Below are 21392 nucleotides of genomic sequence, written 5' to 3' on the forward strand. Positions count from 1 at the left end.
TAAACCTCTAGATTCAGTCCACCACTCAGTCTCTGTGTTTAAACCTCTAGATTCAGTCCACCACTCAGCCTCTGTGTTTAAACCTCTAGATTCAGTCCACCACTCAGCCTCTGTGTTTAAACCTCTAGATTCAGTCCACCACTCAGCCTCTGTGTTTAAACCTCTAGATTCAGTCCACCACTCAGCCTCTGTGTTTAAACCTCTAGATTCAGTCCACCACTCAGCCTCTGTGTTTAAACCTCTAGATTCAGTCCACCACTCAGCCTCTGTGTTTAAACCTCTAGATTCAGTCCACCACTCAGCCTCTGTGTTTAAACCTCTAGATTCAGTCCACCACTCAGCCTCTGTGTTTAAACCTCTAGATTCAGTCCACCACTCAGCCTCTGTGTTTAAACCTCTAGATTCAGTCCACCACTCAGCCTCTGTGTTTAAACCTCTAGATTCAGTCCACCACTCAGCCTCTGTGTTTAAACCTCTAGATTCAGTCCACCACTCAGCCTCTGTGTTTAAACCTCTACATTCAGTCCACCACTCAGCCTCTGTGTTTAAACCTCTAGATTCAGTCCACCACTCAGCCTCTGTGTTTAAACCTCTACATTCAGTCCACCACTCAACCTCTGTGTTTAAACCTCTAGATTCAGTCCACCACTCAGCCTCTGTGTTTAAACCTCTAGATTCAGTCCACCACTCAGCCTCTGTGTTTAAACCTCTAGATTCAGTCCACCACTCAACCTCTGTGTTTAAACCTCTAGATTCAGTCCACCACTCAGCCTCTGTGTTTAAACCTCTAGATTCAGTCCACCACTCAGCCTCTGTGTTTAAACCTCTAGATTCAGTCCACCACTCAGCCTCTGTGTTTAAACCTCTAGATTCAGTCCACCACTCAGCCTCTGTGTTTAAACCTCTAGATTCAGTCCACCACTCAGCCTCTGTGTTTAAACCTCTAGATTCAGTCCACCACTCAGCCTCTGTGTTTAAACCTCTAGATTCAGTCCACCACTCAGCCTCTGTGTTTAAACCTCTAGATTCAGTCCACCACTCAGCCTCTGTGTTTAAACCTCTAGATTCAGTCCACCACTCAGCCTCTGTGTTTAAACCTCTAGATTCAGTCCACCACTCAGCCTCTGTGTTTAAACCTCTAGATTCAGTCCACCACTCAGCCTCTGTGTTTAAACCTCTAGATTCAGTCCACCACTCAGCCTCTGTGTTTAAACCTCTACATTCAGTCCACCACTCAGCCTCTGTGTTTAAACCTCTAGATTCAGTCCACCACTCAGCCTCTGTGTTTAAACCTCTAGATTCAGTCCACCACTCAGCCTCTGTGTTTAAACCTCTAGATTCAGTCCACCACTCAGCCATGCGTTTTATAACTAGTGATAATTTCTGTCTCTTATAGTTTTTTGTTTTTACCTTTATTTTTTATTTATTTTTTATTACATTTTTTTTTTTACCTTTATTTAACTAGGCAAGTCAGTTAAGAACAAATTCTTATTTTCAATGACGGCCTAGGAACAGTGGGTTAACTGCCTGTTCAGGGGCAGAACGACAGATTTCTACCTTGTCAGCTCTGGGATTCAATCTTGCAACCTTTCGGTTACTAGTCCAACGCTCTAACTACTAAGCTACCCTGCCGCCCTAATATAGTTCTGTTGGTTGGGGAGTCTCTGACTAGTAGAAGGAACCAACATTGTCTCTTATATAGTTCTGTTGGTTGGGGAGTCTCAGACTACCAGAAGGGACCAACATTGTCTCTTATATAGTTCTGTTGGTTGGGGAGTCTCAGTCTACCAGAAGGGACCAACATTGTCTCTTATATAGTTCTGTTGGTTGGGGAGTCTCAGACTACCAGAAGGGACCAACATTGGCTATTATTTGTATATAAAGCACTTCTCCAGAAACTCTCATACTACCTCGCCTCTAAGTTAAAATCTCTAGACTGGTTAGTTCTAGAAGTTCCTCTGAGTTAAGGAAGACTGCTTTCAATTCATATGCCCCTCAGTCCTGGGATGACCTATAGGGCACTATAAAACATATTGTTTGGTTCCAAAAGGTGAATTTAGGGCTCTGCTAAAAAAGAAATGTACCAATTAAAACTCAACTTGTTTTGGTTGACTGTATATATTAATTGCCATTTTAAACGGAATGTAATTTGTTTGAGATGTTGTAACTGTAATTTTGTAGTGAACACCCGCTTAAATGTGTCGCTCACATTGCTTGAACTGATGTTCACAGGACACCATTGGAAATGAGACCCTGGTCTCATTAGGTTCCCCTGGTTAATTAAAGATTCATCAAAAATAAAGATGTGGTAGAATCTAGAACATTCTGTGCTTCCAACTTTGTGGCAACAGTTTAGGGAAGGCCCTTTCCTGTTTCAGCATGACAATGACCACGTGCAGCGAGGTCCATACAGAAAAGGTTTCTCGAGATGGTTAGCCCGCACAGAGCCCTGACCTGCCTGATGGTGAAGAGTGATTCATCCCTCCAGAGAACACCACTTTAGCCGATGCTTGGCATTGCGCATGGTGATCTTCGGCTTGTGTGCGGCAACTCGGCCATGGAAAAACCAATTTCATGAAGCTCCCGACAAAAAGTTATTGTGCTGACGTTGCTTCTAGAGGCAGGAACTTGGTAATGAGTGTTATAACAGGCGATTTTTACGAGATTCAGCACTCGGCGGTCCCATTCTGTGAGCTTGTGTGGCCTATCACTTAACGGCCGAGCCGTTGTTGTTCCTAGAGGTTTTCACTTCAAAATAAGAGCATTGGCAGTTGACCGGGGAAGCTCTAGCAAGGCAGACATTTGATGAACTGACTTGCTAGAAAGGTGACGGTGTCACATTGAAAGTCGCTGAGCTCTTTAGTATGGGCTATTCCACTGCCAATGTTTGTCTATGGAGATTGCATGGCTGTGTGCTCGATTGTATACACCTGTCAGCAACCGGTGTGGCTGAAATAGCCGCATACTTTTGTATATATAGTGTACAGGAATATCAGCCAATAAAAATGTATTCATTAGGCCCGCCCTTCACCTTCAGATGATGCCACAGGTGAAGAAGCTGGATGTGGAGGTCCTGGGCTGGTGTGGTTACACGTGGTCTCCGGGTTGAGAGGCCGGTTGGACTTATTTTTCAAGTTACACCTCTATTCCACAAGGTCGTTAGTCGGTAATATCGCTAATGTCCTGTCATCAGCACAGGACTGGGTGACAGGAGATGGTGACATAATATGAACCAATGTGACTGAAAAGGTTACTCAGTCTATGGTCCAATCCCCAACGGAACCTCTGATAGGCTAGGTGAAAATGTCAACATATTGCTTATATTAATCAAACCCAATCAGATCTCCACAAGTGCATAGGGTCTAGGGGTCCATTCGGGATTGGACCAATGACTGCAGATATTTCCACAGAAGTGTAATGGTCATTTTGTTACCCAGACTTGTATTGCAAGACCTACAAAACCACGTTGTTGTCATGCCTCCCTTGTTTTTCCGTCCGGGTAGTTGTTGCTAGTTTCAAGTGTGGCCGACATCCTGTGATTTATATGTATTGAAATTGAAAGTGGATTATGCTGGTAAAGTCAAACATCACAACACGTTCTAAACCTCTCTGGTGACAAACACACTTGTCCACATGGCTTCTGGAATTGCTAACACTCCATTCGTCCACATGGCTTCTGGAATTGCTAACACTCCATTCGTCCACATGGCTTCTGGAATTGCTAACACTCCATTCGTCCACATGGCTTCTGGAATTGCTAACACTCCATTCGTCCACATGGCTTCTGGAATTGCTAACACTCCATTCGTCCACATGGCTTCTGGAATTGCTAACACTCCATTCTTCCACATGGCTTCTGGAATTGCTAACACTCCATTCGTCCACATGGCTTCTGGAATTGCTAGCAATGGAAAAAAAGGGAAGATTTGTCCATTATTTTGTTTTGTAAGGACCCAAAAGACAGATGCAGTAGGCCACTTTGTAGGCTAAATCAACTGAGCTGCTAGCTAGCTAACTTTACACCCTGTTTAGCTAAATTAATTAAATGTCATCAGCTAGCTAACTTCCTATTAGCTAGCTATCTTGATATAATCATTGTAAATTAAAGACACAGTCTCCAAATGTATTTGTAGATAACAGCCATGGAAGAGGGTGACATTGCAGCTCCAGCTGTCAGCAAAGGAAGAGCTACTGGACCATGCAGGTCACTTTGTGGGAGGACATTAAGATTTTTTTTTTATTTTTTATTTTTTTATTTCACCTTTATTTAACCAGGTAGGCCAGTTGAGAACAAGTTCTCATTTGCAACTGCGACCTGGCCAAGATAAAGCATAGCAGTGTGAGCAGACAACACAGAGTTACACATGGAATAAACAATTAACAAGTCAATAACACAGTAGAAAACAAAGGGGGGAGTCTATATACAATGTGTGCAAAAGGCATGAGGAGGTAGGCGAATAATTACAATTTTGCAGATTAACACTGGAGTGATAAATGATCAGATGGTCATGTACAGGTAGAGATATTGGTGTGCAAAAGAGCAAGTAAATAAATAAAAACAGTATGGGGATGAGGTAGGTGAAAATGGGTGGGCTATTTACCAATAGACTATGTACAGCAGCAGCGATCGGTTAGCTGCTCAGATAGCTGATGTTTGAAGTTGGTGAGGGAGATAAAAGTCTCCAACTTCAGCGATTTTTGCAATTCGTTCCAGTCACAGGCAGCAGAGTACTGGAACGAAAGGCGGCCAAATGAGGTGTTGGCTTTAGGGATGATCAGTGAGATGCACCTGCTGGAGCGCGTGCTATGGATGGGTGTTGCCATCGTGACCAGTGAACTGAGATAAGGCGGAGCTTTACCTAGCATGGACTTGTAGATGACCTGGAGCCAGTGGGTCTGGCGACGAATATGTAATGAGGGCCAGCCGACTAGAGCATACAGGTCGCAGTGGTGGGTGGTATAAGGTGCTTTAGTGACAAAACGGATGGCACTGTGATAGACTGCATCCAGTTTGCTGAGTAGAGTGTTGGAAGCCATTTTGTAGATGACATCGCCGAAGTCGAGGATCGGAAGGATAGTCAGTTTTACTAGGGTAAGCTTGGCGGCGTGAGTGAAGGATGCTTTGTTGCGGAATAGAAAGCCGACTCTTGATTTGATTTTCGATTGGAGATGTTTGATATGAGTCTGGAAGGAGAGTTTGCAGTCTAGCCAGACACCTAGGTACTTATAGATGTCCACATATTCAAGGTCGGAACCATCCAGGGTGGTGATGCTAGTCGGGCATGCGGGTGCAGGCAGCGATCGGTTGAAAAGCATGCATTTGGTTTTACTAGCGTTTAAGAGCAGTTGGAGGCCACGGAAGGAGTGTTGTATGGCATTGAAGCTTGTTTGGAGGTTAGATAGCACAGTGTCCAATGACGGGCCGAAAGTATATAGAATGGTGTCGTCTGCGTAGAGGTGGATCAGGGAATCGCCCGCAGCAAGAGCAACATCATTGATATATACAGAGAAAAGAGTCGGCCCGAGAATTGAACCCTGTGGCGCCCCCATAGAGACTGCCAGAGGACCGGACAGCATGCCCTCCGATTTGACACACTGAACTCTGTCTGCAAAGTAATTGGTGAACCAGGCAAGGCAGTCATCCGAAAACCGAGGCTACTGAGTCTGCCGATAAGAATATGGTGATTGACAGAGTCGAAAGCCTTGGCAAGGTCAATGAAGACGGCTGCACAGTACTGTCTTTTATCGATGGCGGTTATGATATCGTTTAGTACCTTGAGTGTTGCTGAGGTGCACCCGTGACCGGCTCGGAAACCAGATTGCACAGCGGAGAAGGTACGGTGGGATTCGAGATGGTCAGTGACCTGTTTGTTGACTTGGCTTTCGAAGACCTTAGATAGGCAGGGCAGGATGGATATAGGTCTGTAACAGTTTGGGTCCAGGGTGTCTCCCCCTTTGAAGAGGGGGATGACTGCGGCAGCTTTCCAATCCTTGGGGATCTCAGACGATATGAAAGAGAGGTTGAACAGGCTGGTAATAGGGGTTGCGACAATGGCGGCGGAAAGTTTCAGAAATAGGGGGTCCAGATTGTCAAGCCCATATTCTCCAGTTCCAGTCCCTAGAGGGGAAAACTATGAGGATAGAGAGATAATAGCGACATAATATTCAGTGCTATTTAATTTCACTATAATGAAGGCTGTCCTCAGCTATGGAAAGCTTGTTTGCAGATGAACAGAGAGGTCCCAATGAATCTCCCGAAGAGACTATTGTAAGGGTTTTCCTCATCCTCTTCAACTGAGGAGGAGAAGCGAGAAGGATCGCAGGACCAATGCACAGCGTGGTAAGTGTCCATGGTTGTTTATTTAGAAAACATATACTGAACACTATGAATACAAAAACAATAACTGTGAACAAACCGAAATAGTACCGTGTGGCGAATAAACACAGACACGGAAACAATCACCCACAAAACAACAGTGAAACCCAGGCTACCTAAGTATGATTCTCAATCAGAGACAACTAACGACACCGGCCGAACACAGAAAACCAACCTAGAAACACAAAACATAGAATGCCCACCCAACTCACGTCCTGACCAACTAAAACAAACAAATAACACAAGAACTAGGGTCAAAACATGACAACTATGGGTCTATCCTATATGCCATGGGTTATATATAAAATACAGTTAAAACAACCCATGTATAAACCTATTAAAATGGGAGCAGGTCAACCCTGCAGGAGGCCTGCTGGGTAACACACCTTATTCAACTTATCAAACCTAGCATGTTATTGGCTGGGCTGGGATAGAATGGGCCTGTTTCATTGGATTGTCAGCCTATCATATGGCCTGTTTCATTGGATTGTCAGCCTATCATATGGCCTGTTTCAGCATGACACATGCATCGCTAGTGGAACCATACAATAGACCCACAGTTACCATGACATTACTGACCTTATGGGCCCATACAATGCACCCCTTTGTCATCTGAAGCAGAGAAGAGCTCAACTCACACCGTATACATGTTGAGTTAAATGTTCTCAATTGAAATATACCAGATTTTGTACATACCTTTTAAGGTGCTGATATGTCCATTTGGTTAGTGGAAATCCTTGTAATACAGGTATAGTATAAAAAATAATGATGTGACAATTAGGCTACAGGAGATGAGCGTTACAGGTCATATTTACTAAGGTTCGTTTTATTTTTAAATTTGTGTTAGCAACGTTGCTTGCAAAATGATTGGAGTCGTTCCCATAGATAGACAATACATGGTTACTCTATGTATCACTGACCCTGGATAAGCTAGCGACTGGGCTAACACAGCTAACCTTTTAGTTCAATAAAATGTTGATTAACATTTCGTTGTCTTAATAATACTGAGAGAAATTGAACTAGCGACTAGCTAGCTAGTTATACTGTACCTAGGTAGCTAGTTATACTGTACCTAGTTATACTGTACCTAGCTAGCTAGTTATACTGTACCTAGGTAGCTAGTTATACTGTACCTAGGTAGCTAGTTATACTGTACCTAGGTAGCTAGTTATACTGTACCTAGGTAGCTAGTTATACTGTACCTAGTTATACTGTACCTAGTTATACTGTACCTAGGTAGCTAGTTATACTGTACCTAGTTATACTGTACCTAGGTAGCTAGTTATACTGTACCTAGTTATACTGTACCTAGGTAGCTAGTTATACTGTACCTAGGTAGCTAGTTATACTGTACCTAGGTAGCTAGTTATACTGTACCTAGGTAGCTAGTTATACTGTACCTAGTTATACTGTACCTAGTTATACTGTACCTAGGTAGCTAGTTATACTGTACCTAGCTAGTTATACTGTACCTAGTTATACTGTACCTAGGTAGCTAGTTATACTGTACCTAGGTAGCTAGTTATACTGTACCTAGGTAGCTAGTTATACTGTACCTAGGTAGCTTATACTGTACCTAGGTAGCTAGTTATACTGTACCTAGGTAGCTAGTTATACTGTACCTAGGTAGCTAGTTATGTACCTGTACCTAGTTATACTGTACCTAGGCTAGTTATACTGTACCTAGCTAGTTATACTGTACCTAGGTAGCTAGTTATACTGTACCTAGGTAGCTAGTTATACTGTACCTAGGTACTGTACCTAGGTAGCTAGTTATACTGTACCTAGGTAGCTAGTTATACTGTACCTAGGTAGCTAGTTATACTGTACCTAGGTAGCTAGTTATACTGTACCTAGGTAGCTAGTTATACTGTACCTAGGTAGCTAGTTATACTGTACCTAGGTAGCTAGTTATACTGTACCTAGGTAGCTAGTTATACTGTACCTAGGTAGCTAGTTATACTGTACCTAGTTATACTGTACCTAGGTAGCTAGTTATACTGTACCTAGGTAGCTAGTTATACTGTACCTAGGTAGCTAGTTATACTGTACCTAGTTATACTGTACCTAGGTAGCTAGTTATACTGTACCTAGTTATACTGTACCTAGGTAGCTAGTTATACTGTACCTAGGTAGCTAGTTATACTGTACCTAGGTAGCTAGTTATACTGTACCTAGTTATACTGTACCTAGGTAGCTAGTTATACTGTACCTAGGTAGCTAGTTATACTGTACCTAGGTAGCTAGTTATACTGTACCTAGGTAGCTTAGGTTATGCCGACTTTTCTCAAAACAAATGTCATTGTGTAGTTAGTACAGTAACTAGTTATACTGTACCTAGTTATACTGTACCTAGTTATACTGTACCTAGTTATACTGTACCTAGTTATACTGTACCTTGTGTAGGTAGTACCTAGTTATACTGTACCTAGGTATACTGTACCTAGTTATACTGTACCTAGGTAGCTAGTTATACTGTACTAGGTACTGTACCTAGTTATACTGTACCTAGGTAGCTAGTTATACTGTACCTAGTTATACTGTACCTAGGTAGCTAGTTATACTGTACCTAGTTATACTGTACCTAGGTAGCTAGTTATACTGTACCTAGGTAGCTAGTTATACTGTACCTAGTTATACTGTACCTAGGTAGCTAGTTATACTGTACCTAGGTAGCTAGTTATACTGTACCTAGTTATACTGTACCTAGGTAGTTATACTGTACTTTTCTCAAAACAAATGTCATTGTACTGGCCTAGTTACTTCTTGTCACTCATGCAAACTGTCAAATATCACTTCCTAGAAATGTTCAAATTATACTGTACCTAGTTATACTGTACCTAGTTATACCTAGTTATTTACTAGTTACTTCTTGTCACTCATGCAAAGTCAAATATCACTTCAGAAATGTTCAAATTAACGTTAGACCGTTGTAGACCGTTGTAGACCGTTGTAGACCGTTGTAGACCGTTGTAGACCGTTGTAGACCGTTGTAGACCGTTGTAGGCCGTTGTAGACCGTTGTAGACCGTTGTAGACCGTTGTAGGCCGTTGTAGACCGTTGTAGACCGTTGTAGACCGTTGTAGACCGTTGTAGACCGTTGTAGACCGTTGTAGACCGTTGTAGACCGTTGTAGACCATTTCACCCCTGCTGCTGCAGCTTAAACCATTTTCGAAATAACAGAGACATTCTGTGAAAACCAGCTTCAAATGTTCTCAAATGTTTTGTCACCAGTGCCTCTTTGTTTTTGTTAACATGTTTAAGTCCTCACACACTGTCGCTGCTACGGCCCTAATCTGGAGAGCACATTTGGAGCTCTGCCCAAGCAAAATCTTTGTAGGGAAGCCATCATTCCCTACATAATACACTACTCATGACCAGGGCCCATAGTGCCATTTGATCATAGCACAGCCCAGTGGTGTAAAGTACTTAAGTAAAAAATACTTTTGAAGTACTACTTCAGTTGTTTTTTGGAGTAGTATTTGCTTTACTACATCCCTAAAGAAAAAACATGTACTTTGTCCTCCCTGACATCCAAAAGTACTCGATATATTTTGAATGCTCAGGCAGGACAGCAAAATGGTCCAATTCACACACCTATCAATATAACGTGTTGTCAACCCTACAGCCTCTGGTCTGGAAGACTCACTAAACACAAACACTGCATTTGTAAATGTCTGTGTGGGAGTGTGCCCCCTGTCTGTCAGTAAATTTTAAAAACAAGACAGTTGTGCCATCTGGTTTCCTAAAATATCAGGAATTTGATGTATAGTATTTACTTTTACTTTACTGAAATATGACAATAGAGTACTAAGTACATTTTAAACCAATTTATTTTTTAAAATTTTTACTCAATATGTATTTTGGATGACTTTCACTTTTACTTGAATCATTTTCTACAAAGATATCTTTACAATGGAGACCTTTTTCCACCACTGGCAAAGCCTGCTAGCCACAAGATGCTGAAAGCCACAATTACAGCCTGCTGGTCAATGGTCCAATCCACAGGAGGTTGGTGACACCTTCATTAGGGGAGGATGGGGCTCGTGGTAATGACTGGAGCGGAATCAGTGGAATGGTATCAAATACATCAAACACATTGGTTTCCATGGTTTCCAGGTGTTTGATTCCATTCCATGTGCTCCGTTCCGGACATTATTATGAGCCGTTCTCTCCTCAGCAGCCTCCTGTGATCCAATCTGACATGTCAATCATTTCCGTTTTAATAATAACAGAAATAGTCATCATAACAACTTGAAATAAATCATCGTTAGGCAAATGGTTTTGATATGTTAATGTTCTGTTACTGGTTAAACCTGAAGTCATATCAGACTCTATGAGCTGGGGACACTCAAATCTGAACCTTGACTTTATTTTCACTGCTGATTTAAAGTCAGGGACTGATTTAGAAACTGGTGAGTGCAATTAACTATTAGGTACAAAATGTGGTGAGTGCAATTAACTATTAGGTACAAAATGTGGTGAGTGCAATTAACTATTAGGTACAAAATGTATCAGATGGAGCTTATTGCGATGCAGCTCCTCTCTCTACCAGCAGAGGTCAGTGTTTAAACATATACGGTGTCATCCTCTCTATGAGCAGGGGTCCGAGTTTAAACATACAGTTTCACTAGTTCCTCTCTCGCTAACAGCAGGGGTAAGTGTTTAGCCATAAACAGTTTAACCAGTTCCCATCTACCAGCAGAGGTCAGTGTTTAGCCATAAACAGTTTCACTAGTCAAATCATAACATCTAAATTAACATCTCTGTAGAGAAACAAGCATGGCTGACTACATAATACTACTGTCTAGGATGGCTGACTATATAATACTACAGTCTAGGATGGCTGACTATATAATACTACCGTCTAGGATAGCTGACTATAGAATACAACAGTCTAGGATGGCTGACTACAGAATACTACAGTCTAGCATGGCTGACTACATAATACTACAGTCTAGGATGGCTGACTAGAGAATACTACAGTCTAGGATGGCTGACTATATAATACTACAGTCTAGGATGGCTGACTATAGAATACTACAGTCTAGGATGGCTGACTATTTAATACTACAGTCTGGGATGGCTGACTACAGAATACTACAGTCTAGCATGGCTGACTACATAATACTACAGTCTAGGATGGCTGACTAGAATACTACAGTCTAGGATGGCTGACTATATAATACTACAGTCTAGGATGGCTGACTATAGAATACTACAGTCTAGGATGGCTGACTAGAGAATACTACAGTCTAGGATGGCTGACTAGAGAATACTACAGTCTAGGATGGCTGACTATATAATACTACAGTCTAGGATGGCTGACTATAGAATACTACAGTCTAGGATGGCTGACTAGAGAATACTACAGTCTAGGATGGCTGACTATATATACTACAGTCTAGGATGGCTGACTATAGAATACTACAGTCTAGGATGGCTGACTATTTAATACTATAGTCTGGGATGGCTGACTACAGAATACTACAGTCTAGCATGGCTGACTAATACTACAGTCTAGGATGGCTGACTAGAGAATACTACAGTCTAGGATGGCTGACTATATAATACTACAGTCTAGGATGGCTGACTATAGAATACTACAGTCTAGGATGGCTGACTATTTAATACTACAGTCTGGGATGGCTGACTACAGAATACTACAGTCTAGGATGGCTGACTATAATACTACAGTCTAGGATGGCTGACTATATAATACTACAGTCTAGGATGGCTGACTATAGAATACTACAGTCTAGGATGGCTGACTATATAATACTACAGTCTGGGATGGCTGACTACAGAATACTACAGTCTAGGATGGCTGACTATAGAATACTACAGTCTAGGGGGGATGACTATAGAATACTACAGTCTAGGATGGATGACTATAGTGTGTAGAGTGTAATCCAGGAGTAGCTCAGTGTGTTGTGTAGAGTGTAATCCAGGAGTAGCTCAGTGTGTTGTGTAGAGTGTAATCCAGGAATAGCTCAGTGTGTTGTGTAGAGTGTAATGTGTACCTGTGTGTAGAGTGTACCTGTCAAGAGAAGGCCGCCCACCAGGCAGGAGGGCATTAATCAGAGAGGCAACAAACCTGTCAAGAGAGGGCCGCCCACCAGGCAAGGAGGGCATTAATCAGAGAGGCAACAAACCTGTCAAGAGAAGGCCGCCCACCAGGCAGGAGGGCATTAATCAGAGAGGCAACAAACCTGTCAAGAGAAGGCCGCCCACCAGGCAGGAGGGCATTAATCAGAGAGGCAACAAACCTGTCAAGAGAAGGCCGCCCACCAGGCAGGAGGGCATTAATCAGAGAGGCAACAAACCTGTCAAGAGAAGGCCGCCCACCAGGCAGGAGGGCATTAATCAGAGAGGCAACAAACCTGTCAAGAGAAGGCCGCCCACCAGGCAGGAGGGCATTAATCAGAGAGGGCCGCCCACCAGGCAGGAGGGCATTAATCAGAGAGGCCGCCCACCAGGCAGGAGGGCATTAATCAGAGAGGGCCGCCCACCAGGCAGGAGGGCATTAATCAGAGAGGGCCGCCCACCAGGCAGGAGGGCATTAATCAGAGAGGGCCGCCCACCAGGCAGGAGGGCATTAATCAGAGAGGGCCGCCCACCAGGCAGGAGGGCATTAATCAGAGAGGGCCGCCCACCAGGCAGGAGGGCATTAATCAGAGAGGGCCGCACCAGGCAAGGAGGGCATTAATCAGAGAGGGCCGCCCACCAGGCAAGGAGGGCATTAATCAGAGAGGCAACAAACCTGTCAAGAGAGGGCCGCCCACCAGGCAAGGAGGGCATTAATCAGAGAGGGCCGCCCACCAGGCAAGGAGGGCATTAATCAGAGAGGCCGCCCACCAGGCAAGGAGGGCATTAATCAGAGAGGGCCGCCCACCAGGCAAGAAGGGCATTAATCAGAGAGGGCTGACCACCAGGCAAGGAGGGCATTAATCAAAGAGGGCCGCCCACCAGGCAAGGAGGGCATTAATCAAAGAGGGCCGCCCACCAGGCAAGGAGGGCATTAATCAGAGAGGGCCGCCCACCAGGCAAGGAGGGCATTAATCAGAGAGGGCCGCCCACCAGGCAAGGAGGGCATTAATCAGAGAGGGCCGCCCACCAGGCAAGCAAGGAGGGCATTAATCAGAGAGGGCCGCCCACCAGGCAAGGAGGGCATTAATCAGAGAGGGCCGCCCACCAGGCAAGGAGGGCATTAATCAGAGACGGCCGCCCACCAGGCAAGGAGGGCATTAATCAGAGAGGGCCGCCCACCAGGCAAGGAGGGCATTAATCAGAGAGGGCCGCCCACCAGGCAAGGAGGGCATTAATCAGAGAGGGCCGCCCACCAGGCAAGGAGGGCATTAATCAGAGAGGGCTGACCACCAGGCAAGGAGGGCATTAATCAGAGAGGGCCGCCCACCAGGCAAGGAGGGCATTAATCAGAGAGGGCCGCCCACCAGGCAAGGAGGGCATTAATCAGAGAGGGCCGCCCACCAGGCAGGAGGGCATTAATCAGAGAGGCAACAAACCTGTCAAGAGAGGGCCGCCCACCAGGCAGGAGGGCATTAATCAGAGAGGCAACAAACCTGTCAAGAGAGGGCCGCCCACCAGGCAGGAGGGCATTAATCAGAGAGGCAACAAACCTGTCAAGAGATGGCCGCCCACCAGGCAGGAGGGCATTAATCAGAGAGGCAACAAACCTGTCAAGAGAGGGACGCCCACCAGGCAGGAGGGCATTAATCAGAGAGGCAACAAACCTGTCAAGAGAGGGCCGCCCACCAGGCAAGGAGGGCATTAATCAGAGGGGCCGCCCACCAGGCAGGAGGGCATTAATCAGAGAGGCAACAAACCTGTCAAGAGAGGGCCGCCCACCAGGCAGGAGGGCATTAATCAGAGAGGCAACAAACCTGTCAAGAGAGGGCCGCCCACCAAGCAGGAGGGAATTAATCAGAGAGGCAACAAACCTGTCAAGAGAGGGCCGCCCACCAGGCAAGGAGGGCATTAATCAGAGAGGCAACAAACCTGTCAAGAGAGGGCCGCCCACCAGGCAGGAGGGCATTAATCAGAGAGGCAACAAACCTGTCAAGAGAGGGCCGCCCACCAGGCAGGAGGGCATTAATCAGAGAGGGCCGCCCACCAGGCAAGGAGGGCATTAATCAGAGAGGGCCGCCCACCAGGCAAGGAGGGCATTAATCAGAGAGGGCCGCCCACCAGGCAAGGAGGGCATTAATCAGAGAGGCAACAAACCTGTCAAGAGAGGGCCGCCCACCAGGCAGGAGGGCATTAATCAGAGAGGCAACAAACCTGTCAAGAGAGGGCCGCCCACCAGGCAAGGAGGGCATTAATCAGAGAGGCAACAAACCTGTCAAGAGAGGGCCGCCCACCAGGTAAGGAGGGCATTAATCAGAGAGGGCCGCCCACCAGGCAAGGAGGGCATTAATCAGAGAGGGCCGCCCACCAGGCAAGGAGGGCATTAATCAGAGAGGCAACAAACCTGTCAAGAGAGGGCCGCCCACCAGGCAAGGAGGGCATTAATCAGAGAGGGCCGCCCACCAGGCAAGGAGGGCATTAATCAGAGAGGGCCGCCCACCAGGCAAGGAGGGCATTAATCAGAGAGGGCCGCCCACCAGGCAAGGAGGGCATTAATCAGAGAGGCAACAAACCTGTCAAGAGAGGGCCGCCCACCAGGCAAGGAGGGCATTAATCAGAGAGGCAACAAACCTGTCAAGAGAGGGCCGCCCACCAGGCAAGGAGGGCATTAATCAGAGAGGCAACAAACCTGTCAAGAGAGGGCCGCCCACCAGGCAAGGAGGGCATTAATCAGAGAGGCAACAAACCTGTCAAGAGAGGGCCGCCCACCAGGCAAGGAGGGCATTAATCAGAGAGGCAACAAACCTGTCAAGAGAGGGCCGCCCACCAGGCAAGGAGGGCATTAATCAGAGAGGCAACAAACCTGTCAAGAGAGGGCCGCCCACCAGGCAAGAGGGCATTAATCAGAGAGGCAACAAGCCTGTCAAGAGAGGGCCGCCCACCAGGCAAGGAGGGCATTAATCAGAGAGGCAACAAACCTGTCAAGAGAGGGCCGCCCACCAGGCAAGGAGGGCATTAATCAGAGAGGCAACAAACCTGTCAAGAGAAGGCCGCCCACCAGGCAAGGAGGGCATTAATCAGAGAGGCAACAAACCTGTCAAGAGAGGGCCGCCCACCAGGCAAGGAGGGCATTAATCAGAGAGGCAACAAACCTGTCAAGAGAAGGCCGCCCACCAGGCAAGGAGGGCATTAATCAGAGAGGCAACAAACCTGTCAAGAGAGGGCCGCCCACCAGGCAAGGAGGGCATTAATCAGAGAGGCAACAAAGAGACCAAAGATAACCCTGAAGGAGCTGTAAAGCTCCACAGTGTAGATTGGAGTATCTGTCCATAGGACCACTTTAAACCGTACACTCCACAGAGCTGGGCTTTACGGAAGAGTGGCCAGAAAACAATTAAATACACGTTTGGTGTTCGCCAAAAGGCATGTGGGAGACTCCTCAAACATATGGAAGAAGGTTCTTTGGTCAGATGAGACTAAAGGTCAGTACATTGTAGAGTAATATTGAAGACATCAAAACTATGAAATAACACATATGGAATCATGTAGTAAGCAAAAAAGTGTTAAACAAATCCAAATATATTTTTATATTCTTCAAAGTAGCCACCCTTTGCCTTGATGACAGATTTGTACACTCTTGGCATTCTTTCAACCAGCTTCACAAGTCCTCAACTGGCAGCTTCATTAAATAGTACCTGTAAAACACCAGTCTCTCAACGTCAACAGTGAAGAGCTGACTCCGGGATACTGGCCTTCTAGTCAGAGATCCTCTGTCCAGTCTCAACAGCGAAGAGGTAACTCCGGGATGCTGGCCTTCTAGTCAGAGATCCTCTGTCCAGTCTCAACAGTGAAGAGGTAACTCCGGGATGCTGGCCTTCTAGTCAGAGATCCTCTGTCCAGTCTCAACAGTGAAGAGGTAACTCCGGGATGCTGGCCTTCTAGTCAGAGATCCCCTGTCCAGTCTCAAACGTGAAGAGGCGACTCTGGGATGCTGGCCTTCTAGTCAGAGATCCTCTGTCCAGTCTCAACGTCAACAGTGAAGAGGTGACTCCGGGATGCTGGCCTAATAGGCAGAGTTCCTCTGTCCAGTCTCAACAGCGAAGAGGCGACTCCGGGATGCTGGCCTTCTAGTCAGAGTTCCTCTGTCCAGTCTCAACAGTGAAGAGGTGACTCCGGGATGCTGGCCTTCTAGTCAGAGATCCCCTGTCCAGGCTCAACTGTGAAGAGGCGACTCTGGGATGCTGGCCTAGTCAGATATCCTCTGTCCAGTCTCAACGTCAACAGTGAAGAGGTGACTCCGGGATGCTGGCCTTCTAGTCAGAGATCCTCTGTCCAGTCTCAACGTCAACAGTGAAGAGGTGACTCCGGGATGCTGGCCTAATAGGCAGAGTTCCTCTGTCCAGTCTCAACAGCGAAGAGGCGACTCAATGCAGTGAAGAGTGAAGAGGTGACTCCGGGATGCTGGCCTTCTAGTCAGGATCCTCTGTCAGAGTTCCTCTGTCCAGTCTCAACAGTGAAGAGGTGACTCCGGGATGCTGGCCTAATAGGCAGAGTTCCTCTGTCCAGTCTCAACAGTGAAGAGGTGACTCCGGGATGCTGGCCTAATAGTCAGAGATCCTCTGTCCAGTGTCAACGTCAACAGTGAAGAGGTGACTCCGGGATGCTGGCCTTCTAGGCAGCTCAACATCTTATTCACATAGAGTTAATCAGGCTTTTGATTGTGGCCTGTGAAATGTTGTCCCACTACATATATATATATATTATACACAAAGATGAATAGACATTAAGCTGTGATTTCAATGAAATTGTCACCCTCCTCCTATTCCCCGACACAGAGCCTCATCATGCCTCTATATAATAACGTTCTAGTTGCCTACTGGCAGAATCTATAGGTAAACACAGCTATGGAAAGATGACAGAGAGGAAACAGAAGATTTAGAGAGACCAAGAGAGAGGAGAGAGAGACGGTGGGGGAGAGAGGAGACAGAGGGGGAGGGAGGAGAGGAGAGAGAGGAGAGAGAGACGGTGGGGGGGGGAGAGGAGACAGAGGGGAGGGAGGAGAGAAAATGGAGAGGGGGAGGGAGGAGAGGAGAGAGAGAGGAGTGAGAGGGGGTGGGGGAGAGAGAGGAGAGAGAGGAGGAGAGGGGGAGAGGAGATAGAGGGGTGGGGGGAGAGAGATGGAGAAGGGAAGGGAGGGGAGGAGAGGAGACAGGGGGGAGAGGAGACAGAGGGGAGGGAGGGAGGGACAGGGGGAGGGAGGGAGGGAGGGAGGGAGGGAGGGAGGGAGGGAGGGAGGGAGGGAGGGAGGGAGGGAGGGAGGGAGGGAGGGAGGGAGGGAGGGAGGGAGAAGGGAAGGGAGGGGAGGGGAGGAGAGGAGACAGAGGGGGAGGGAGGAGAGGAGATGAAGAAGGGAAGGGAGGAGAGGAGAGAGAGGGGGAGGGAGGGAGGAGAGGAGATGGAGAAGGGAAGGGAGGAGAGGAGACAGAGGGGAGGGAGGGAGGGAGCAGAGGAGATGGAGAAGGGAAGGGAGGAGAGGAGACAGAGGGGGAGGGAGGAGAGGAAATGGAGAGAGGAGATGGAGAGGAGGTAGGAGAGGAGATAGGGCAGAAGGGAGAAGAGGAGATAGCGAGAGGGGGAGGGAGGAGAGAGAGTGTGAATTGAGAAAGAGAGAAGAGAAAATAATTGACAGAATGGTGAATGCGATACGCAAAGCATGTCGTTCAAAGCCAAAGGCTTTGATGTACAGCGTCTCAAGATGGTTCACTGTGATTAAAAGGCTTTGGCAGAACTGTTAATTAAATATGGAGCTGAAAACATTGTCTCAAACAGACACAAAGAGAGAGACAGAGAGAGCGGAGGTGAGAGAGAGAGGGGGAGGGTGAGAGAGTGTGAGAGAGAGAGAGGATGGGTGAGAGAGAGAGAGGGAGGGTGAGAGAGAGAGGGGAGGGGTGAGAGAGAGAGAGGGAGGGTGAGAGAGAGAGAGAGAGAGAGAGGAGGGGTGAGAGAGAGGGTGAGAGAGAGGGGGATAGTGAAGGGGTGAGAAAGAGAGGGGGGTGAGAGAGGGTGAGAGAGAGGGGGATAGTGAAGGGGGTGAGAAAGAGAGGGGGTGAGAGAGGGTGAGAGAGAGGGTGAGAGAGAGGGGGATAGTGAAGGGGGTGAGAAAGAGAGGGGGTGAGAGAGGGTGAGAGAGAGGGTGAGAGAGAGGGGGGGATAGTGAAGGGGGTGAGAAAGAGAGGGGGTGAGAGAGGGTGAGAGAATGTTCCTAAATCGACTTAACTCTACATGTGCTAGAAACATTATAATACCAAACACACACAGTACAGCACTCACTGAGACAGACAGACAGACTTACCTCTATGATCACTGAACAACCTGTTATTAGGTAACACCAGACAGACGGACAGACGGTCTTACCTCTACGAAGATGAAACATGGGATGATGGAGTAACTGCGCTGTGTGTTGTCAGAAGCCATGGTGTCTCAGTCGGAGATCCTCAATCTACAGGAGGAAAAGGAGACAACTGTTAATATCCACAAATATTGGACACCATTCTGATTCCGATTCCTCGAGTCGGGAATTAATCTCAAGACATAAACTGATTGGACAAGACAAAGAGATACAAAACACAATCAGACAGGACAGAGGGGCTTCATGTGAACAACACACAGGATAGAGGGGCTTCATGTGAACAACACACAGGATAGAGGGGCTTCATGTGAACAACACACAGGATAGAGGGGCTTCATGTGAACAACACACAGGATAGAGGGGCTTCATGTGAACAACACACAGGATAGAGGGGCTTCATGTGAACAACACACAGGATAGAGGGGCTTCATGTGAACAACACACAGGATAGAGGGGCTTCATGTGAACAACACACAGGATAGAGGGGCTTCATGTGAACAATATGACACTTCTCTCCTGCTGTATACATAGATGATTAACCAAATAGACTAGTCGAGTCTTGAAAGAGAGAGAGGGAGGGTTCACGACTCCAGGAACTTAGGAATCAGGGAATCAGAATGGACACTGACATATACTCTCCTTCTCTCACTGAGAAAACAGAGCTGATGACGGGTGGAGGAACACAGGACAGGAAGAGAGCTGATGACAGGTGGAGGAACACAGGACAGGAAGAGAGCTGATGACAGGTGGAGGAACACAGGACAGGAAGAGAGCTGATGACAGGTGGAGGAACACAGGACAGGAAGAGAGCTGATGACAGGTGGAGGAACACAGGACAGGAAGTGAGCTAATGACAGGTGGAGGAACACAGGACAGGAAGAGAGCTGATGACAGGTGGAGGAACACAGGACAGGAAGAGAGCTGATGACAGGTGGAGGAACACAGGACAGGAAGAGAGCTGATGACAGGTGGAGGAACACAGGACAGGAAGAGAGCTGATGACAGGTGGAGGAACACAGGACAGGAAGAGAGCTGATGACAGGTGGAGGAACACAGGACAGGAAGAGAGCTGATGACAGGTAGAGGAACACAGGACAGGAAGAGAGCTAATGACAGGTGGAGGAACACAGGACAGGAAGAGAGCTGATGACAGGTAGAGGAACACAGGACAGGAAGAGAGCTGACGACAGGTGGAGGAACACAGGACAGGAAGAGAGCTGATGACAGGTGGAGGAACACAGGACAGGAAGAGAGCTGATGACAGGTAGAGGAACACAGGACAGGAAGAGAGCTGATGACAGGTGGAGGAACACAGGACAGGAAGAGAGCTGATGACAGGTGGAGGAACACAGGACAGGAAGAGAGCTAATGACGGCTGGAGGAACACAGGACAGGAAGAGGAGAGAGAAGAGAACAGAGATCTGACATGACTGAGTGATGTTATAACTAATGTGGCAGATAATGAGTTCTGACATGAGAGAGGCTGTGATTGATTCCACACACGCACGCACGCACACACACACACACACACACACACACACACACACACACACACACACACACACACACACACACACACACACACACTCACACTCACACTCACACTCACTCACACACAGAGGAGAGGAAATGCCTCATACCCAACAGCTGGGTCTAATCTTCAATGCTGAATGGTTATAACCCCATTCCAGCCAGTGTCTATTCCACAAGTTGCCAACGGCTAAATCTACGACGTTAAAATGCCCAGTCAGACAATGTATAGCTTGTAAAACTGTAAAAAGCATCTAGACATTATCTCCCCTTTCTTTTAGACATGCAATTGGTTTCCAACAGCGGAGATTTGAATAAATCTTGCTGTCTGTCCCTCTGACATTTCCTACATTGTTTCAATATTGAAATTGGATCTCCAGCTGTCCCATAGTAATGATCGTGTCAGGAGTCGGGACGAGACATACAGGCAGCTTTTCTCAACCAGTTGAAATCATGAATCAGTATCATTTTTATGGATCTATACACAAATACATGTCAATAGAAACCAGGTCAAAGGAAACCAAGTGCAGCTAGTTTACAGTCTTTCAGCTCCCGTGTGAAGTGACTGTGTTGGCTGTGTTGTTTAGCTGTGTTGTTTAGCTGTGTTCTTAGCTGTGTTGTTTAGCTGTGTTCTTAGCTGTGTTGTTTAGCTGTGTTGTTGGCTGTGTTGTTTAGCTGTGTTGTTAACTGTGTTGTTTAGCTGTGTTGTTAACTGTGTTGTTTAGCTGTGTTGTTTACTGTGTTGTTTAGCTGTGTTGTTGGCTGTGTTGTTTAGCTGTGTTGTTAACTGTGTTGTTTAGCTGTGTTGTTGACTGTGTTGTTTAGCTGTGTTGTTTAGCTGTGTTGTTTAGCTGTGTTGTTTAGCTGTGTTGTTTAGCTGTGTTGATGGCTGTGTTGTTTAGCTGTGTTGTTTAGCTGTGTTGTTGGCTGTGTTGTTTAGCTGTGTTGTTGGATGTGTTGTTTAGCTGTGTTGTTTAGCTGTGTTGTTG

General features: G+C 46.6%; 1 protein-coding gene across 1 annotated transcript in view; it reads right to left on the reverse strand.

Moving 5' to 3' along the window:
* LOC112259473 (phospholipid phosphatase-related protein type 1) overlaps window positions 1-21392 on the reverse strand; it is a 144016-nt gene that overhangs the window by 93093 nt on the left and 29531 nt on the right. The window contains exon 2 of the mRNA XM_042326368.1: window positions 18879-18963. Within this exon, the coding sequence (XP_042182302.1) occupies window positions 18879-18938 (60 nt within the window). The 5' untranslated portion in view covers window positions 18939-18963. The remainder of the gene's footprint in view (window positions 1-18878; window positions 18964-21392) is intronic.

Source organism: Oncorhynchus tshawytscha, linkage group LG09, assembly GCF_018296145.1.
Source record: "Oncorhynchus tshawytscha isolate Ot180627B linkage group LG09, Otsh_v2.0, whole genome shotgun sequence".
Taxonomy (NCBI): Eukaryota; Metazoa; Chordata; class Actinopteri; order Salmoniformes; family Salmonidae; genus Oncorhynchus; species Oncorhynchus tshawytscha.